The 21,762-nt window shown below is 43.0% G+C and overlaps 2 protein-coding genes across 5 annotated transcripts in view; one reads left to right on the plus strand and one right to left on the minus strand.

Annotated features, from left to right (window-relative positions):
• Positions 1 to 8,474, plus strand: part of GALK2 (galactokinase 2) — a 139,411-nt gene extending 130,937 nt beyond the window's left edge. For all 4 annotated transcript variants that reach the window (XM_024568177.4, XM_045201441.2, XM_024568174.4 and 1 more), the window contains exon 10: positions 4,481 to 8,474. In XM_024568177.4, coding sequence (XP_024423945.3) covers positions 4,481 to 4,688 — 208 coding nt within the window. In that variant the 3' untranslated portion in view covers positions 4,689 to 8,474. The remainder of the gene's footprint in view (positions 1 to 4,480) is intronic.
• Positions 5,104 to 21,762, minus strand: part of FAM227B (family with sequence similarity 227 member B) — a 220,170-nt gene continuing 203,511 nt past the window's right edge. The window contains exons 14-17 of the mRNA XM_053928968.2: positions 15,634 to 15,709; positions 14,478 to 14,552; positions 11,531 to 11,600; positions 5,104 to 5,178 (exon numbers count right to left, since the gene is read on the minus strand). Coding sequence (XP_053784943.1) covers positions 5,104 to 5,178; positions 11,531 to 11,600; positions 14,478 to 14,552; positions 15,634 to 15,709 — 296 coding nt within the window. The remainder of the gene's footprint in view (positions 5,179 to 11,530; positions 11,601 to 14,477; positions 14,553 to 15,633; positions 15,710 to 21,762) is intronic.

Genomic DNA, 21,762 nt, shown 5'->3' on the forward strand with positions numbered 1-21,762 from the left:
TATTCTAGTTATTTGCTTAGTTTGTTTTTGTTTTTTAGATTCAGTAGTTGATAGTTGTACGTTTGTTTTCATTTCACTGTTCATATTTTTGATCATCTTCTTTTTCTTATATAAGTCCCTTTAACATTTCATTTAATAAGGGCTTGGTGATGATGAACTCCTTTAACTTGACCTTACCTGGGAAGCACTTTATCTGCCCTTCCATTCTAAATGATAGCTTTGCTGGATAGAGTAATCTTGGATGTAGGTCCTTGCCTTTCATGACTTAGAATACTTCTTTCCAGCCCCTATTTGCCTGCAAGTTTTCTTTTGGAAAATCAGCTGATAGTCTAATGGGAACCCCTTTGTAGGTAACTCTCTCCTTTTCTCTTACTGCTTTTAAGATTCTCTCCTTATCTTTAATCTTGGGTAATGTAATTATGATGTGCCTTGGTGTGTCCTTCCTTGGCTCCAACTTCTAACTTCTTTGGGATCCTATGAACTTCCTGGACTTGTATGTCTATTTCCTTCACCAGATTGAGGAAGTTTTCCTTCATTATTTTGTCAAATGAGTTTTCAATTTCTTGCTCTTATTCTTCTCATTTTGGCATACCTATAATTTGGATGTTGGAATGTTTAAAGTCATCCCAGAGGTTCCTAAGCCTCTCATTTTTTTTGAATTCTTGTTTCTTCATTCTATTCTGGTTGTTTATTTCTTCCTTCTGTTCCAAATTGTTGGTCTGAGTCCCAGTTTCATTCCCTTCACTGTTGGTTCCTTGTTTATTTTTCTCTATTTCACTTTGTGCAGTTTTCACTTTGTTTATTTTGCTGCTGCACTCAACCATTTCTGTGAGCATGGTGATGACCAGTGTTTTGAACTCTACATCTAATAGGTTGGCTATATTATCATTGCTTAGTTCTTTTTCTGCGGTTTGATCTGTTGTTTCATTTGGGTCCTATTTCCTTGTCTTGGCACACCTGTTATATTATAAGGGGCAGAGCCTTAGGTATTCACCAGGGTGGGACAACTGGCTTTGCTGTGTTGTGGTGCTGTATGTGGGGGAGGGGTCAGAGAGGGCACAATGCCGCTTGCTTGGCTTTTGCCCCACTTTCAGTCACTTCCCCCACTACCCACAAGTGAATTGGGCCCTTCTGGTGCTGATTCTTGGGTGGGTGGGTTTGTGTATATTCTAGGATCCTGTGGGCCCCTCCAATGGACTCTCCTGTGGGACTGGGAGTTTCTCCTGCTGCCGCAACCCCTGAAGGCTGAAACTTTTTTTCAGCCAGAAGTTTTGAGGTTTTATTTCCCCATGCTGGAAACCTGGGTTGTGTAGTCTGTCCCGCTCCCCAGTTGTTCCTCCCAATTTTTCTGCATGAGAATGTGGGACCGCCCTGTCTGCTGGTGGCAGCCTTGCTGAGCATCCTCTCTGCCTGGCTGCCCATCTCTGCCCCTCCTACCAGTCTGGATGAATGTTTCTTTAACTCGTTGGTTGTCTGACTTCCATACAGTTCGATTTTCTGGCAGTGCTGGTTGTTTTCTGTTTTTAAATTTGTTGTTGTCCTTTTGGTTGTGCAAGGAGGCAAATTGTATCTACCTACGCCTCCACCTTGTCTAGAACTTCCTTTTTTGCCCAAATTTTTGAGGGTAGAATAAGGATGCACATTATACATTGTAGTACTAATTCTGTATCTAGTAATGTTTTTAATTTTTTTACTTATGCTTATGTGGTAAAAGTGTAGCTCTGGAAGCCATAATGATATCTGTATGGAAAATGAGACCCAGGAACATGATAATTGGTTTTGTTTCTAAATATAAATAAACAATTGAATTAAAAAATTAAAACAAAAGGTTTTTTTTTCCTGAAAGTTTGGGCCAAAAATGTGGGTGTACATTATACATGGCAAAATACAGTTAACTGACTTGGTTTAAAAATTGTTTTATGTTATTCAGTAAATTCTACTTTAAAATTTACATTTTGTTGTTTTCAAAGATATTTTACAATTGGGCAAGTATCACCTTTTTCCTTTATTCTGATACTTCATTTCACATAATTGAGGTTTTCTTAAAAAGCCTGAGTATATATTTTGATATCTTAAAACAAGTATCACAATCCAGCAGCCAGTTTTTAGAACCTATCAAATGCCTGGAATTATGCTGGGTTGAGGTTAGAGAGAGAGATATAAGATGTCCCTAGAGTTAAGATTTTCTGAAATAACTTAATAGCCATGTGTATAATATAAAAATATTTACTTTTTTTGAAATGAAATTGAATTGAAATACATGCAAGGCAAAATTCCTTGCTTTTCGTCTTTGTAATGTGTAGCTCAGTTGGGTCTTACTGGATCTCCCTCTCCCACCCCACCATTGCCCTGTGTGTTGTACTTAGTAAGTGTTTTACAGTCTTCTGTGCATTTAAAAGTGGGAATTTTATAGGCTTTGTCGGGTGCGTGTCATGTTATTAAGAATATACTTTTCGGTGATAAAAGGATCAAAGGGAACAGGGTTTAGAATCTCTACCCATTATCTGCCCTAGCCTTTGTTTTGTAGATCACGCTTTTCAAGGCAGAGGCCGCTTTCGGTGTTTTGACCAGTCCTTCCGCACTATTCTACCATAATCATCAAAGTGCCATTTAGAAGATTTTAGGGTTTTGGCTTTCATAACTCTTGTATTGCCTCTCTGATGATCTTCTCTTAGGGCCTATAGTTTTACTGTTCTCCCGGGGGTAGGGGGGGGGTGGGGAATGCACACGTGAAAAGTTCACCGAACACCCTTGGCTTACTTGCTTTCTTTTCTTAACTTAAAGTTTATATTGGTCTCCTAACTTTTGGATCTCTCTCGGCATTTCTGTGGCATCTGCCAAAGGGCATAGTAAGTGCCTGTGGGGAACACTGTAGGCAGGACCAGTGAGTGTGGCTAGCTGGGCAGAGTGCTGACCAGCTGTGGGGACAGACACTGATTTGTGATCACAAGTGCCTTAGACTCAGGGCAGACAGAGGCTATTTATAATAGCACTTATCGTTCTCTGTTTGGGAAATTTGAGCCTTGATGGCTTTAGACCATGTGGTTGATGCAATTTAGTCCATTTTCATCTACAGCAGGCAGGGTGCTGACAGAGCAGCTCGGGAGACTCAGAAGTGAGTGCATTCACTTAGGAAGTCTTCTAACTTCTGCTGTCTGGAAACTGGTGGGACATCAGGAAGACGGCCCCTCTTGGCACAATTCCTTTGGGGTTTGCAGCGAGTTAGAGCAAACAACACTCAGTTTGCTTTAGGTTCAACTTTGAAACCACAGCTTTCAAAAACTGTTCAAATGAGAAAGTGTAAGAAAATATGTCTAGAAGTCCATTGAAGACCGTAAAAGACCTGGTCGACTTGAGTCCAGCAAAATGGCGTCGTTTGAGTCTTAGAACACCACGGAAGAGAGGGCACAGTGTGCTCCTCCAGATGATGCCGTGGTCTCCCAGAGATGCTTCACTGGCACCTCCGCTCTTCTCAGCAATCTCCACGTGGAGAGAGTTTGACGCGACTGACAAGTTATTATTTTTTTTAATTCCAAATTGCAAACTGGCCCTTTGCCAGCCTAAGAACGCAGAATAATCTGAGAATCCTAGGGACAGAGAAACTTTTCAGGAGTCTGGGCTCAGTTCAGCTATTGGGCCATAAGCTGAGTGAGTGGTTGAGGGATGGGAAGAGATGAGTTATTTTTATTGATTTGTACACACTTCTGTTTTCTTCCTTAGACATCTATTTTCATTTGAAAATAATATTTTGATGATGAAAAAATCAATTGACAAAATCATTAAGGGGAAATGAATTACTGGTGTACAATAACTCCGATGTTCTAGATTAGGGGTAATATTCTACTGATATTTTCCAGGAAGTAAAGTAGCTCATTTAGATGGGAAACAAAGGGACAAAATTATGCCAGATTACTTATGGAGTTATTAATCTGCTATGAATTTGGAGTAAATTTTATCAGGAAGAATTGGAAGTACATGTTAACCTTTATTGTCAGACATATTGCATCCTGTAAAGATGAGTGATCCTTGAACTTTGGGTAGGGCCTTTCACTGGTATAAATCTTAGGTTTGAAACTGTCTGACCTCTTGACTGCCATGACCTCTTGCTATGTGCTGTTTCATATAGTAGTTTCCATTCTGATCACGCATTTTATCTGAGGGTAAATTCTTAGACCAGCTCCGGACGAAGTAGGGAAGATTCCATAAAATCACCACTTGAAAAGCTCTATAGCAACTACTTACTATTTAGAGCCAAAACCGGGGGTAGTTCTAGATACGATTAAATTTTAAATCACCTTTCGTAAAAGTACAAATTTTCTAATTTACTAAAATGCTCAACAACACTGGAGAAAACCCCACAAAACACTCACACACATTCACTCATTAGGGCATTGGTGGACTGTCTGTTGTACAAGCATCAGCCAAATCATTCTCATTTTCATCCACAGGGTCTAATTTTTTTTTTTTCTCATTGTTTTAGGACATTTGGGGCTGAAGGGTCACGACTTACTGGAGCAGGATGGGGAGGCTGCACAGTCTCACTGGTACCTACTGACAAGCTGCCCAGCTTCCTAGCAAATGTGCATGAAGCTTATTACCAGAGGAGCAACCGAAGCCTAGCACAGGAGAAGCAGAGGTTGTTTGCTACCAAACCTGGAGGCGGGGCTTTGGTTTTCCTTGAGGCCTAAACAATGTAAAAAATCTTAGAGAAACTATTTAGGGCATTTAGGAACTGGCAGGACTTCTTATGCCGCAGTAAATTAATCCTTTCTGTTTTGTATTATGATGAACGGTTGCTATTATCAAGATGTGTTTCCAAAGAAATGGTTGAAAGCTCTCTATGTTTCATAATGATTATTTTTCCATCTTAAAATATGTTTTCTATCAATAAGAGCCAAAATTATGGTTGGACAGATCCCTTAAGGATGACTTATTGGGATTTATTCACTTCAAGATTTTTTAAAGATGAATTGTAAAAGAAAATCCTGACCTCATGGATTGGACTAGAATTAAACACACTGTTACAATTAAACTGATACAATGGAATTGTATACAATATTCTTTAAATACAGTTTATTTCTGGGTTCTCTCTAGTTTTCTTCCTCAAAGGTGGTCTTCTGTTGTTGATGCTGATGATGGTGATGCCAGAAATTCTCTCTCAACCTGAGCTTCAGAACGCTATTAAAATAATACATTATTAGGGACTCATAGATTTTCCCAGACATCTTATACTTGAATTTGAGATTCTACCAGTTACTGAGATGAGAATTGCTTAATTTTTTTCAAAAGGTGGATTTAGGAAGAAAATCCCAATCATTTAATTTTTTTAACCATGTGATATCATATAAACAATCATTTTCAATTCTTTGGGCCTTGAGTTCTATCATTTAACAGAGAAACTTAGGTAAAAGACACTTTAAGTCTTTATCTCTCTTTACATTGAAATAGAGAATTATATGGATGATAATTGAGATCATTCAATTTGTTCATGGCGTTCACTTTTCCCGACTCCATCCACCTTTTCTCAAATGCCTCCCTAATCCACGAGGATGCTTACTGTTCTGGCCAGCACCACCTTGCATCCCTTCACTGTGTGTGTAGCAAGGCTCATCTGCATATGTGAACCAGTGTAGGGCGGGCGTCCAGGGGTGTGGGCGAGAGCAGGAAAAGGCTTACAGCTGGCTCTGGGATTGGTCAGGGGTGTTGGTGGCTATGTGTGTGTGTTTACCAAAAGTGGGAAGAAAGGTTTGGCCATGTGGCGATGGTAAATGAATGACTTTCTCTCATGGACAGAAGACAGGAGGGCCATCTCAGTTCTACGGAGATTTAGACCAGAAAGCATCTTGGTGATGTAATCAGATAATTGAGACAGCCGTGGTCTTATGGCAGGAATTATCCAGAATATTATGACAGTCTTCTATTATTCTGTGATTGTTTTTGCTCATTAACGTGCAACTCAGAGATAGGACGTCACCGTCTTGTAGCTCAGTTTCGTAGGGGCTGATGCAGAGTTGGTTGTAATGGTTCTCGAAGGGCAGCGGTCAGACAGAGTGTTCCGGGAACCCTCCACCCTGTTCCCGAGTGGCCCTCTGGCACGCTTCCTTCTCAGTAGAAAGGTAAACACTTGAGGACGCTTAAGTCAAATTTCTTGAAAGAATTTTGAGTTTTTAAAACTCAGTAATCCAAAATCTGAACTGATATAAAGTAATAACCCTTTATTATTCAATACCTGTCCATTTTCTACAAAAGATCTGTGGTTGGTATACAATTCTTTAAAGATACCTGGATTATAGTAAAAAAAGAAAAAAAAAGCACTTGCCATTGCTTTGCTATTATATTTAAATTTTTCACCAAGCGATTCCTTCCTTATAATAGGTAAGGAAACATTTTCAGTATATACTCTGCTTTGCAGGACACAGTCATTCTAGGCCATGGATTTACTTCATGTTTGGCTTGATATTTGATTGAGGAAGAGAACTACTTTTCAATCAAAGCGTCACCAAGTGTTATTCTAGATGCCTGGTTTTGACATTACACCAATAGCCAATGAGGATTGCTCTGGATTTTTAAGTGGAAGCCTGGCATGCTGAAAATAAAAGGCTCTCTCCTGTCCCTGACATCAGATTGTCTAAGCTTCAGATTTATCGCATGAGAGGGGACCTCCCACAAACTGGAATTTATTTATAAAAATTTTTGTATTTGTTCTTACATGTTTAAACTTCAGTCATGTTCAGAGTACTCTCTATTTGATGCAATACACCTATTGAGATGTTTTTCCACTGCTCAAAGCAGTTTTTGAACTTGTCAATTTTGATGCCTTTTAGTACTTCTGCCATTTTTTGTTTCACCTTTTCCACATCAGCAAAACGTTTCCCTTTGAGGGCTTTTTCATCCAGGAAAACAAAAAAAAGGCACTTGGGGCAGGATAGGGTGAATAGGGAGAGTGGGGCACAGGGGTCAGGCTGGTTTGAGTCAAAAACTGCTGAACGCTCCACACGCGGTGCGGGCAGGTGCGCTTGTAAATCACCCATCGTGAAATGGGCAAATGTGTTGCAAAATTCTTCAAAAAAATTCACTGAAGCTGAATGCAGCCTCTCACAATAATGCCAGCTGGTACACCAATACAGATGGGTTGCTAGAACACTCACCTAGCAGGGCAAGCCTGTACTACAAGGGGCCCGCCTTCCAGAAGGTACTTCTGTTTTTTGGGGGGCCCCCCTCATACACTAATCTCTACATATTCTCGCCTGTTGGAAGAGAAGAAGGCCCTTCAGCTGGTACAGGACTGCCCATAAGCAGAAGTGGAGAGGACACTGAAAACGGGAGAGATGCAGCAGTCTCTTTCTTCTCCTTTCTTTCTCACTCTTGAGCCCTGTTCAGAACCTTATCATTTCTGACTTATGTTTCTGTTAATTGAGGGCAGGGATCATTCATCTGACACAGTGGTTGGAATCCAATATATTTTCATGGTATTGTCAATGGAAAATACAAATATGACTTTGAACACCACTAATTTTCTGTTAATTTGAAAGTCCGACTGCATTTTCAGGTTTCGAGTTGCATAAACTGCCCTTGGTCAGAAGCAAGGGATGGGAGAGTGGGCACGAGGTCGTCATGAATACATAACACAGATGATGTTAAATGTGTATATGGATGATTAAATAACAAGAATGTATTCCACCCTGCCACTGTAACTTGGATGTGAAGCCCTATAATGTTGATTAAATATCGTCCAGTCTATATAAGAGAATCTAGGTGGAAAGTTCTCTTAAAAATAATTAAAAAAACAAAAACAGGGAACTTTTGGCCAAGATAGAGGAATAGATTGAAACACTGTGCTTCCTTGCACAACTAAAAAAAGGACAACAACAAATTTTAAAAGAAAAAACAACCAGAACTGACAGAAAATCGAACTGTATGGAAGTCTGACAACCAATGAGTTAAAGAATCATTCACCCAGACTGGTAGGATGGGCAGAGATGGGCAGCCAGGCGCTGAGGATGCCCGTGACAAGGTGGTGGCTGGCAGACTGGGTGGTCCCACATTAGTGTGCAGATAAACCAGGAGGAACAACTGGGGAGCGAGACAGACCATGCAACCCAGGGTTCCAGTGCAGGGAAATAAAGCCTCAAACCTCTGACTGAAATAACCTGTGGCAGCAGGAGAAACTCCCAGCCTCACAGGAGAGGTCGCTGGAGAGACCCACAGGGGCCTAGAATGTACACAAGCCCACCCACTTGGGAATCAGCACCAGAAGGGGCCAATTTGCTTGTGGGTAGTGGGGGAAGTGATTGACAGCCTGTGAGAGTTGAGCAAGCAGCATTGTTCCCTCTCTGACCCCTCCCACACATACAGCGTCACAATGCAGCAATGTGGGTTGCCTAGCCCTGGTGAACACCTAAGACTCCACCCCTTACTATATAACTGGCGTGCTGAGACAAAAAAAAAAAAAAAAAAAGGCCCAAATGAAAGAACAGATCAAAGCTCCAGAAAAAATATATATAACTAAGCAATGAAGAGATAGCCAACCTATCAGATGCAGAGTTCACAACACTGGTAATCAGTATGCTCACAGAAATGGTTGAGTATGGTCACAAAATAGAGGAAAAAGTGAAGGCTATGAAAAGTGAAATAAAGGAAAATGTACAGGGAACCAACAGTGATGGGAAGGAAAACAGGAATCAATTAAACAGTTTGGAGTAGTAGGAAGAAGTAAGTATTCAAAAAAATGGTGAGAAGCTTAGGAACCTCTGGGATGACTTTAAACATTCCAACATCTGAAACATTGGGGTTCCAGAAGGAGAAGAGGAAGAGCAAGAAATGGGAAACTTACTTGAAAACATAATGAAGGAAAACATCCCCAATCTGGTGAAGGAAATAAGACTTCCAGGAAGTCCAGGAATCTCAGAGAGTCCCAAAGAAGTTTGACCCAAGGAAGCACACACCAAGGCACATCATAATTACATTACCCAAGATAAAACAGAAGGAGAGAATCTTAGAAGCAGCAAGAGAAAAGAAGACAGTTACCTACAAAGGAGTTCCCATAAGACTCGCAGCTGATTTCTCAAAAGAGACCTTGCAGGCAAGAAGGGGCTGGAAAGAAGTATTCCAAGTCATGAAAGGCAAGGACCTACATCCAAGATTACTCTGTCCAGCAAAGCTACCATTTGGAATGGAAGGGCAGATAAAGTGCTTCCCAGGTAAGGTCAAGTTAAAGGAGTTCATCATCACCAAGCCCTTATTATATGAAATGTTAAAGGGACTTATCTAAGAAAAAGAAGATCAAAACTATGATCAGTAAAATGACAACAAACTCACAACTATCAACTACTGAATCTAAAAAACAAAAACAAAAAGCAAACAACTAGAACAGGAACAGAATCACAGAAATGGAGATCAGATGGAGGGTTATCAGCAGAGAGGGGAAGTGGGGAGAATGGGGGAAAAGATACAGGGAAGAAGAAGCATCATTGGTAGGTACAATATAGACAGGGGAGGTTAAGAATAGTATAGGAAAGGGAGAAGCCAAAGAACTTATATGTACAACCCGTGGACATGAACTAAGGGAGGGGAATGCTGCAGGGAGAGGGGGATAAAGGGGAGAAAAAATAGGACAACTGTAATAGCAAAATCAATAAAATATACTTAAAAAATAAAAATGAGGATGGGAACCAAGATGGCGGCGTAGGTAGACACACTGCGCCTCCTCGCACAACCAGAACTGACAGAGAATCGAACAGCAAGGGGGACTGACACCAAGGAAACAGAAAATAATCATTCATCCAGACTGGTAGGAGGGGTGGAGACGACCGGGGTGGAGAGGACTCGTGTGGCTGTGGCGGGACTGAGACTGGCGGAGTGTGGGACAATTGGAGCAGGCAGTCCGAGCACTAGCAGACCCTGTGGTCCCACATTTGCACAGATAAACCCAGAGGGCCGGACTCAGAGTGGCGGAGAGTGGGGCAGGCAGAGTGGCGGGTAGCACCTTGCGGCACCACATTCGCCCACAGATAAACCGGACGAACCGCGGGCAGCGAAGCAGACCGTGCAACCCAGGGCTCCAGCTCAGGGAAATAAAGCCTCAAACCTCTGACTGAAAGCGCCCCTGTGGGTTGGGGCGGCAGGAGAGACTCCCAGCCTCACAGGAGAGGTCGTTGGAGAGACCCACAGGGGCCTAGAGTGTGCACAGGCCCACTTACTCGGGAACCAGCACCAGAGTGGCCCAGTTTGATTGTGGGTATCGGAGTGAAAGATTGAAATCCGGAGGAGAGTGAGGCGGGCGCCATTGCTCCCACTCGGCCCCTCCCCCTCGTACAGCGTCACAGCGCAGCGACCAGCATTACCCCGCCCCGGTGAACACCTAAGGCTCCGCCCCTTAAAGTAACAGACGCACCAAGACAAACAAAAAAAAAAATGGCCCAAATGACAGAACACTTCAAAGCTCCAGAAAAAATACAACTAAGCGACGAAGAGATAGCCAACCTATCGGATGCACAGTTCAAAGCACTGGTTATCAATATGCTCACAGACTTGGTTGAATCTGTTCGAAAAACAGATGAAAAAATGAAGCCTATGCTAAGAGAAACAAAGGAAAATGTACAGGGAACCAATAGTGATGAGAAGGAAACTGGGACTCAAATCAATGGTATGGACCAGAAGGAAGAAACAAACATCCAAACAGAAAAGAATGAAGAAACAAGAACTTGGAAAAATGAGGAGAGGCTTAGGAACCTCCAGGACACCTTGAAACGTTCCAACATCCGAATTATAGGGATGCCAGAAGGAGAAGAGGAAGAACAAAAAATTGAAAACTTATTTGAACAAATAATGGAGAACTTCCCCGATCTGGCAAAGGAAATAGAGTTCCGGGAAGTCCAGGAAGCTCGGAGAGTCCCAAAGAAGCTGGACCCAAGGAGGAACACAACAAGGCATATCATAATTACATTACCCAAGATTAAACGCAAGGACCTACATCCAAGATTACTGTATCCAGCAAAGCTATCATTTAGAATGGAAGGGAAGATAAAGTGCTTCTCAGATAAGGTCAAGTTCAAGAAGCTCATCATCACCAAGCCCTTATTATATGAAATGTTAAAGGGAGTTACCTAAGAAAAAGAAGATCAAAAATAGGAACAGTAAAAATGACAGCAAACTCACAGTTATTAAAGACCACACATAAAACAAAAACAAGAGCAAACTAGGCAAACAACTAGAACATGAGGGTTGACAATAAGGGAGTGGGAGGGGGAGAGGGGGATAAAGGTACAGAGAATAAGTAGCATAGATGATAGGTGGAAAATAGACACGGGGAGGGTAAAAATAGTGTAGGAAATGTAGAAGCCAAAGAACTTATAAGTATGACCCATGGACATTAACTATGGGGGGGGAATGTGGGAGGGAGGGGGGTGGGCAGGATGGAGTGGAGTGGGGGGGGGAAATGGGACAACTGTAATAGCATAATCAATAAATATATTTAAAAATAAAAATAAAAATAAAAATGAATAAAAATAAAGATAAACCCCAAACTTACCAATTTATGCAGGAACTTCTCAAACTCAGCTTCAAGTTCATAAGGCTTCTTGGTAGCCTTTGCTTGGAGTCTAATCATGGAATAAAGAAAACCATTAACCAAATTAGTTTTTATACTAACACCAACTAAGAGCCAACATTTACAAAGAATTTAATATGCTGGCCACTTTCCAGCAGTTCACAAATATTAATTCAATTACACTTACAACAGTCTTTTTAAAGGTTTCACTTATCTTTAGAGAGAGGGGAAGGGAAGGAGAAAAAGAGGGAGAGAAACATCAATATGTGGTTGCCTCTAGCACACCCCCCACTGGGAGCTGGCCCACAACCCAGGCATGTGCCTTGACTGGGAATTGAACTGCCAACCCTTTAGTTCACAGCCCACACTCAATCCACTGAGCTACACCAGCCAGGGCACACTTGTGACAATCTTGTGAAGTAGATACTTCTATTACCCTGTGTTAAAAATGAGGAAACAGGCTGCCATAGGTTAAGTGACCTGCTCACAGCCACACAGATAACAAGTAACACAGGATTTAAACCCAAGCAGTGTGATTCAAGCCCTTACTTCCAACCACAGTGTGATACTGTGTCCCAGCTCTAAATATCCTCTTCAGAGAGGTGGCTCACACAGTGCTCCCTTAACTGATCCCACACAGCCGGTTCCAGCAGACTGTGAGAAGTGTCAGTGGGGAGAGAGGACTCACGGGACTAGCAAGAGAAAGATCTGGGGGACAAGGAGAGACAGAGATGGGAAAGGCTGAGGGGCAGGATGCTTCCTGGACTAAGCTCACTGAGAGTGGGGGTCCATGACTTCTGCCCTCAAGTACTCATTCAAGAAATTTTGAAGGAGATGAATAGTTGGATTCAGGAGGCAACAGGAGCCTTCCAGAGGGATCTTTGAGTGTGGAGAGCAGCAGAGGTAGCCCAGGCAAGGAAGGATAGGAACTTGGGACAAGGGAGAAACATCAGCAAGGGAAACACAGATGAGAGAAAGAGAACTGAAAAAAGGGTACAAGGCCATTGATTTTACTGGCAATTTTCATGTGAAACATTTTAAAATTATTTTTCCTCCGTGAAGTTTGTAGGAGGTGAAATTTTCTGAGAATCCAAATACACTCTGCTGAAGCATGAAGTCCGACGGCTGCGCCCCGAAAGGCCTACCTCTCTCTTTGGCGTTGGGTCTAGGGGGCCCCTGTGGGCACAGCCGGGCTCCTTCACAGGTCGCTTGCTTTAGCACTCTGTGCCTGGTACATGTCCCCTCGCTCATTCTCTGCCTTATCTCTGCCAACTGTATCTTCTCAGCCTGTGTTTCCCCCTCACTGCTTACCATCCTCCTGATCTGTCTTTCCCTGATTTCTCAAATGTGCTCTCACAGTTTGGGCCTCTTCCTCACCGCCTTAGTCACACACGCTCCAGAGTACCCGGTGCCCTCTTTCAGCAACACCCTCCTGGAATCTCTTGACTTGCAAGTCATCCTGAGACTCCCGTTCATCGCCGGTAAATTAGCATCAACCCATCTTCCAACTCACTCTTTTATGGACCCCCTCCTTCTTTAAAAAGATAATAGCTTTGTTGAGACATATCACATACCGTAAATTTCACCCATTTAAAGTGTACAACCCAGTGGTTGTCAGTACAGTTGACGTTCAAACAAAACTGGTTGGAACTGCGTAGACCTGCTTCTACACAGACTTTTTCCAATACATAGGTGTTTATTGGAAAAAGGGGGAAAAAGAGCTAGCCTGTATTTATTTTGGGGGGATTGCATGCATTGGTCTAGGCCATTTTATATATGGGACTTGAGCATCTGTGGACTTACGTATCTGCGGGGGTCCTGGAACCGATCCCCTGTGTGTGCTGAGGGACAACTTGAGTTTTGGGGAGTCAAGTTCTATGTGGACTTTGACTGCAGGGTCAGCATTGTTCAAGGGTCAACTTTTGCGACCACCACTACTCTCTGACCCATCTTTGTGATTGCCTTTCCTCCCGTGACTACCTCATGTTCAAAGATTACAGATAGAACCTTCCACGCTTGTACCTATAAGCTTAACAGGCACGCAGAATTTACACCGTATCCAAAGGAGTATGTTTTCCTTCCCTTTCTCCAACGTGTTATTGCGTAAAGTGCATTTGAGTGCTTCGTCAACAATGCTGTCTAAAACATTCTACATTCTTCCTTGTATCCTCAGTGCGGAGAAATCTTGTCCAACGTGAACTGGTTTGGGGAACTTGTAAAAGTCACCTGGACTCAGATCTTACAACTGAGGTGTTGCAAAGGGGAAAGCTGTCTGACAAGTTTTGGTAAAAAGTGACCGGGAGGCTGGCTTTCTAAAGTCCCAGTGCTGGTAAGAGCGGCAGGTGCTGGGCAGAGACCTGCAGCCCCCTGGGGCGTGTTCGAAGGACTGTGCTCATCTGATGCTCATTCCTGGACACGTGCGTGTGTTGGAAGAAGTCGTTTAGTCTCAATACTTTATAGTTTTCCTTTTCATACTCTAATTTATGAAATAAATAAGTTAAATGAGCCCAATTTTCCTTGCTTGAGTGGAGGACAATGTTTGTATGGATAGGGGAAGCAGCAAGGGCCAAAGGGGGAAAAGCCAGCCTAAGACAGACCAGCTAAATAGGTTGCTTTTTGAGTTCACATCTTCCCGTAGAGCAGGGCAGGGTGTCATGGCCTTGTTTCTAAAAGCCTTAAGCTCCCCTCCTGGGTTTGGTGGAGTAAAAGGAGATGACGATGATGTTCAGCAAGTAATTAAATCAGCTGAGTAGGTGATTATGTGGATAAAGAAAGTTAAATTGTTACTGCAGGTGAACTGTTGAGTAGAACGCCTCTTTGTAGATATTCGAGTTGCTGCAGTTGTACACAATAAAATCATTGTGGTTTTCTGTAACACATTTGTTCCATTGAAATGTTTTTCAGCACTAGAGTTGAATAAGACACAAACCTATCAAGTTCCTTGTCAATTCTTTCCTGCCGCTGTCTTAGGAATTTTATTTCTTCATCAATTCTGAGCTTTTCCCTATAAGATCAAATATTGGAGTTAAGTTTTGAAATAAAGCAAACATTTCTAATTGTAAAGGGATAAATCAACAATTGCCGACTTTCACGGGTCAGTAAAAGTCCCGTATAAACCAGTTGTTCGGCGTCCCCTCCCAATGCAGTACTTGGGGTGAGGAAGCCCCCACACGTCCCCTCTTATAAACTCGTGCCGAAGGCATCACTCAGGAGTGTGGGCCGGACTGGCTGCTCCCACAGGGGCCGCTGACACGGTGCCCATCCCTGCCCTTCCCACTGAGCACAGGCAATGTAAGGGCTCCCCGTGTCTGTGTATGTGAGTGTGAGGGGAATGCGGACCCACAGGGAGCAGAAGCTCAGACTTTCCTTCTGCCTGCTGGATAGGTCCTAGCTGGCTGCTCTCAAATTACCTCTCTTTGGTGTGTTTCCTCAGCAGCACCAGGCACCCATCCTTTCTCCCACTTAAGGCACTAAAACCTCTAGGCAGCGACTTTGCTATCATAGAAGAATTGGATCGTGCCAATTTGTTCTTATAAAAATTGATGGACACCCTCTCATTAAGGCCTTTCTGGCTTCCTGGCACATAAGAATACCATGACTGGCCATGAGTAATCATTTTAATTAAGTATAAAAATCTGAAAATGTTTCCCTAAGGGAAGACTTTGGAAAAGACCTCCCTGCCTGGCTTTCTTCAATACAACCCCAGCCGCCACCCCAGCTCTAGGGCCCTCCTTCTGTGGAAGACGGTGTCTCCGCTCTTCTTCCAGAGCCCATCTGTGTAAACGGACAGGAAGCCAATTTCTAATCGCTGGGGCTCTCTCTTGGCCTCTCCATGTTGGGGTGCATCCAATCGTACCACAGTACAGCTGACCCCTTCCTTCAATCCCTGACACTTTCCATAGCTCCACGGTGACCATATGCATCCTTGACACTTGAATAAAGAGAATCTCTGAAGTATAAGATGCTCAGAGGTGACTCTCCTCATCAGTAAAATAAGGAGCACAGTGTAGATGATTTCTAAGACCATTTCCAGCTCTAAAAGTGTCTATGATTTTATATTTAGCAATAGCAAGGCATCAACTTACATCCTGAAATCCTTTTGGTTCCTTGCAAATTGTCTCTTTGCCTCCTTTATAATATCACAGTAAGTTGGAGCAGGTGGTGTGATAGGTTACAGTTAAGGAAAGATTTTCAATGAGGACCATTTGGGAGAGAGAAACAGTGTGCTTGATGGGGGGACCACGGGGGCGGGGTCTGGCTGGGCTTCTGGCCTGAAGGGTCTCGAGTGTGCCCATGAATGTTACATCTGGAGTCACACTGAGAGGACAGAAGGAAGTCGACGCCCATCAGGCTACTTTAAACTTGTGTGCCGTTGTCTGGACCACACTGTCCAGTACACTAGACAACAGTCTCACAGACCCTGGAATTACTATTTTTTTAAATGGTTTTATTGTTCGTGTGTTTTAAAAGCAGCAATTTGTCACAGGTAAAATATTAAAAATGTACCAAATTTTTGTTACCCAGTTTAGACATCTATTTCTTTTGTAAAATTAAATTTATGGGGGTGCCGCTGGTTAATACAACTATGTGGGTTTCAGATTTGTCCTCCTATTATACCTCATTGGCATGTTGCACGTGTGTTCCCCTCCCAGAGCCAGAACTCCCCCTTTCTATAGAACCCCGAGAACTCCGGAGTCCCTTGGCCTCAGAGAGGCCATGGAGACTGCGGGCAGTAGGCGTTGGCAGCCTCAGGGAGCCTGAGCTCTGCTGGCCCCACGGAGAAAGACCGGGATCGGGCAGCGTACCTGCGCTATTCGTGAGCCGGGGGCTCTTGTCCCGTGTGTTCCTCGCACAGCCTACGGCTGTGTCTCTAACCTTGATCTGGACCCATGCCTGTGTCTGGCAAAGCAGGCACTTCCCCTCTGGGGCAGCAACTGGCAAATGACTCAAGGAGGCGGCCCTCACCTGCTGCGAGACCTGAGGCTGTCGGTAAAGGAGGAGCTCTTCACCCTCTGCTGTTACCAAGACGCGGACCCGACTGTCCTCCTGCAGCCGCGCTTGCTATCCTGAGCAACACTCTAATGTCACCTCCATTGTTCTGTGAATGCAGTTTGCACGCTTAGCTTAAACACGTTCATGTTCTATCTCAAGGCTGTCCTAGACATTCACTTTAGTCTTTCTTATCTGGCATAAGAATGTTCGGTGCAGCTCGAAGGCTCTTTCTCACGTGTTCTCCTTCCCTGTCTCCAGGGCTTCCCTAAATGCCCTTACTACAATAAGTGTCCACATGAAGTGTAGTTTTTCTCTTGATGTGAATCAAATCCTAATGGTAAAATTTCAAAGTGAAACTTCCTGGGGCTGGATCCACATTACTTTCAAACTTCGGCTTTGAGACTTCTTCCTGCAGAAGAAACATATTGGTATTCAGTGAATACCAATGTTAAGGGTACATCGGCCGTCACCTCTAAAAGGGAAGTCGTGGAAGCCTCACTTTGAATAACTAAAGCAGAGAAAAACTAAATCTTACAAAATCTACTCATTTTGACAAATGTGTTAGCAAGACTTAAAAATAACAATGTAAGAATATTTTAGCAGCATTAACATAATCAAAAGAAAAATTCTCCTATAATCCCTTTCCAGCAAATGAAACTATTTTTGGTTTCCAATGTGTCTCTCCATCTGCCATATACAAATATATATTTTACCTTATTATTATGGTGTGGTTGCTTTTTTTTACCCAATATAGTATCATAATTTCCCCACACATCTAGGTTTTATACTGTTAATGTTTGCAAAAGACTTCATTGGCTGTACATACCAGGGGGCTCCATTGCCACGATTTTAGTTAACATGGTGCAAACGTGGCTGGGTTTTCTTACCTAAAATCACCAATCTCTCCTCGCTCTCCAGTTGTGTGTTCCAGTATGACTCCTCCCCCTGCATCCTAAGTCTAGCAAGGGAGGACTCTTTCTCTCCTAACTCAGGTCCCTCTGAGTTCTGGGCAAAGAGAGCCAGCCCAGGTCTTGCTTAGCTTGGGACTGGTACGATGGACATGGTCAAAAAAGAGGCAGTGGTCCTGTTTATTCCGGAAGCAAGAAGCCTACAGTCTCAGTTATGCCTGATAACCATCTGAGCTTTTCTCCCCACGTGTCCTGGATCGTGAAGAAGCCCAGGCACAGTAGAAGGCTCTCATCTTCCTCACACTAGTGATACCTATAGGTATTTGGCTACTTCTAATGCCTGCCTTACCCCCTTGCTGCAGAAAGTGACTGAGTCTAAGATCTCTGAGTACAAGTCACAGAAAGTTGACTATCATTCTTGTTGAATGCTTAGCATGACGAATAAACTTTTTCTAAATTTGCATGCAGCTATTTACTGCTAATATTTAACTTCTCCCTCAAGTGCCTGTTAGAATTTCAAAGACTTTATCCTTCTACAAAGTTATATTGTGCTCTTGAGTATGGTTTTCATAATGAAGTATTTGTGAGCAGGATGAACTAATTGGATTTTCTTTGCATTGCACATTCATTATATATTTACTGTTGGTATTCAGACAAAGAATTATGTTCTATTCTAAATGATTAATTTTGAACATATGTCATTATTGGAGTGAACTGGGTATACAGTCTTTATAAAGTCATTCTCATTGTCCGCAAAACTCAGTCACGCTGTACACTTGTTTTGTGTGATGAGGCCGTGAGCTGCATGATGCCGGTGTTGGCGAAGACCTCTGCATTTTCCTGCGTTATTTAATGGTGACGGTTCTCAGCCGACTTCTGTTAATGTTTGCTAACAAATCTCCTAATTTTGATTTTCTTCAGGCACTAAAGCTGTCAATTTTTCCTAACTGTAGAAAAATAGAGTACTCAAGGCTTATAAATTATGATGAAATGTTGTATTCTATTCCTTGGGGGTGACTGTGGCAACATGTTTTCCAATTGCGCTGTTCGAATTGGACTCACACTTATTTTCTCATGCACTGCTGTGTGGAGGTTGCACGGTAAGCCACTAAATGGATAAGGAGCTTTTGGGTACAAATAAAATGGTACTATTCTGGGACTTCATAACAGTTGTGGTTGGGATGTGACAAACCAAGACCTGGAGACATCCCAGTGGCCTCAATTCAGACTCTGGTGTCTTTGATCTTTGTTTAGAATCACAGAGTATTAGGGAAACAAGGAGTCTTACAGATCATAGGGTCCAATCCGATTATATCATTGATGAAGAAACCAGCTTCTGGAAGGGAAGTACCTCGTCTTTGCGAGCTTGGGTGTGGGACTCAGGAAAAGTACGTCCCAGGGTGAATTTGCTCCTACCTGCTGAAAGTACTGTTCTGGAAGGAGGCTGCAGGGGCTTTGCTGTCTACTGCATATCTCTTAGAGATATTTCGAGGAGTATCCTCAGAGTTGCTCGTGAGAACACCAGGTTTAAGGCCAAAGTACCCATCCCACACAAAATGCTATTTATTGTACAATAGGTAAAAGGAAACTAAGCTTCACTCAGTGGCCAGAATCCCCTCCTTTATACACCGATATTCATTTAATTCTTAATCCTAACAACCAAATTCTTGAAATAACTTATTTGCATGTGGAACACACTGATCTAGAGACATTATATTCTGCTTAATGTTTACCTTTACTTACACTTCAAATAGTTTGATGTTAGCTTCGCAGGAGCATCAGACATCCACAACAGAGCCACGTATCCAAAACTTAATCACTAAGCACATGTAATAGGCCTTATCCTATGGGGGACAGTACCACTGCTGGAATCTTACCCAGATTCTATAAGGCCTGGTATTATGTGTAGACAGAGTTACTGTTTTTGCAAGTTTCACTAATTAACACATCATTAGCGACAGGTTTGTAACATAGTTTAGAAAATTGAGGAAATAGGCCTAATGGAAATATTTTTAAACTAATTTTATTTTATTTATTTATTTTTAGAGAAAGAGGAAGGGAAAGAGAAAGACAGAGAGAGAAACATCATTTGGTTGCCTCTCACACACCTCTCACTGGGGACCTGGCCAGCAACCCAGGCAGGTGCCCTGACTGGGAATCGAACCAGCAGCCTTTCCGTTTACAGGCGGGTGCTCAATCCACTGAGCCAACCATCCAGGGAAGGCTACTGAAATTATTAACACAGATCTAACTGAAAGTACTCCGCAAACACGCCAGGACTTTTAGTAGGCATTGAGAGACACAGATGAGTAAGACATGGTGTTTGGCTTTAAGGAATGAGAAAATAGAACAGATAATTTTTGAAGTAGGAGAAAGAAATATTATTTTTAAAATGGGGATAAAGGCTATAAAAGTCAGGCAATCTGTTTTCCTTTAGTGCAGGAGTCCCAAATTGGAGAAGGGTGCCCCTCGGCGCTACTGCGGCGCCTTATGTAGGATTCAGTCCCTGAGGACACCCTTCCTGTCTGGGCTGCGGACCGCCGGGCCCCTTCCCACCGGTGCCAGTGCTGCTGTGGGGCTGGCACTCGGGAGATCTTTCCTGTCCTGCACCTCCTGCACATGCTTTGTGGTTGACGTCACTGTGCAGCTGAGCCACTGATTTCATGTGGAGAAGCCTAGTCATCACCATAACATTACTTTTTGCTACATTGTTTAAGGAGTCAGAGAAGCACGATGTGGGGCCATCAGGGTTGCCCTTCACAGGTGCTTCTTTTACTCCAGCGCTTTCCTGTGCTACTGGTTCTTTGTTGGGCTCCATTTCCCCACTTCTACTTCCTCCTGTCTCTGTTTCACCCTTCTGGTGAGGCTTCCTTAAGTCTTGATACTGAGTAACGCAGACAAATGTAATTAGGTGGAATTGTAGCAAAGAAGCAGATTCTCCTTCTTCCCCGTGGAGAAAAGTAACCTGGTGAGCCCCATTTCCATTTTCCGCCAGACTAAGCCTCTGTTCTAGATGGCCTGCTCGGTGCCCCAAGCACTTCATTTATGTTTCCATTGTTGCTCTGATTGCTTCCAGAGTGAGCAAAAAATCATACCCATTTCTCACTAGATGCCATCCGTGCCTAGGCAAAGGAAGTGCGCTTTTGCCCTTTACCAGTGTCATCTTTCTTAAAGGCCCCTGAGCTGCCGCTGTTAACTGTGAGGAGGGGGAAGAATGGAGGGGGACAAGCTTGGGAGGAAATTTAGAGAGGCTGTATCTTAGGGAGAGCTGACTAGCCTGTGGACAAGGCTGTCCAATAGACATGAAGTTTTCTGAAGGTGGGGATTATAGTCATATCCTTAACCCATATTACTTTATCCAACACATAGTGGTGGTTTTTTTTTTTTTTAATGTTTGTTAAATGACATATAAGAACAGTCTGGAGTCTGGGACCAGGTAATGAAGGCATATTTCAGGTAAAGGTAATGGGGCAGAACCAGACACTTAGCAAGGTTTGGAGTATCTGGAGTAACTACAGCAGGCAGCCTGTTTAGAATTCAAAAGGAGCATTGGGGCAGGAGGGAAAGCCCAGGCAGGCCCCCGTAGAGACAGCTGGGAGTGAGTGAGCAGGTGCAAAGGAGGATTGCTGACAGACACAGCCCAATCTCTTGCATGAAACAGGTTTCCCCACATGCATCCCTTTCCCCCTTAAAAGCATATATTCGAGGCCATCATATACCAGGAAGCATTTATGTGCTGCACAATTCTTATAAAGACCACGCTGAGTAGTGCAAAATCTGCCACCCACAGGCTGTGGGCCTCCCTGTATGGTCAAAGAAGTGTTTTCAGACTCTCCTCCCTCTTACTTAGAACCTATCCATGTGTAGGTCCTTTGCTTTGCTAGCCTTCCTTGTATCTGTTTGAACTCATGGGGTGGAGAAATAAGAACTACGTAGTCACAGTGTATTTGTTTAGAACCACAGCGAGTGTTTCTAAACAAGATTTTGAGTTTTAAATGTCTTCTAAACACCAAAATGACTACTGGATAGCATTGTTAGTCTAATTCGGTACATAACCACTGCTGTTTCTAGATCATGTTAAAAGTCTTTTCTTTGAAAGAATGAACTCTAGAGGATGTGGGAAGCCATCTGGCCAATCCTGCCAAACTCCTGGGGTAGGTAGCTTCATTTCATGGTAACAAATGAGATCCATAAAACAATGTCGAATTAAAAAAAATGTAACTTCCATACATTTCCCCCACTACTTCCATTTCATGAACTATTGAAGACTTCGAAGAGAAGCAGTGAGCAATCAATGGACTGTTTTCTCTGTGG

Source organism: Desmodus rotundus, chromosome 7, assembly GCF_022682495.2.
Source record: "Desmodus rotundus isolate HL8 chromosome 7, HLdesRot8A.1, whole genome shotgun sequence".
In the NCBI taxonomy this organism is placed as follows: domain Eukaryota; kingdom Metazoa; phylum Chordata; class Mammalia; order Chiroptera; family Phyllostomidae; genus Desmodus; species Desmodus rotundus.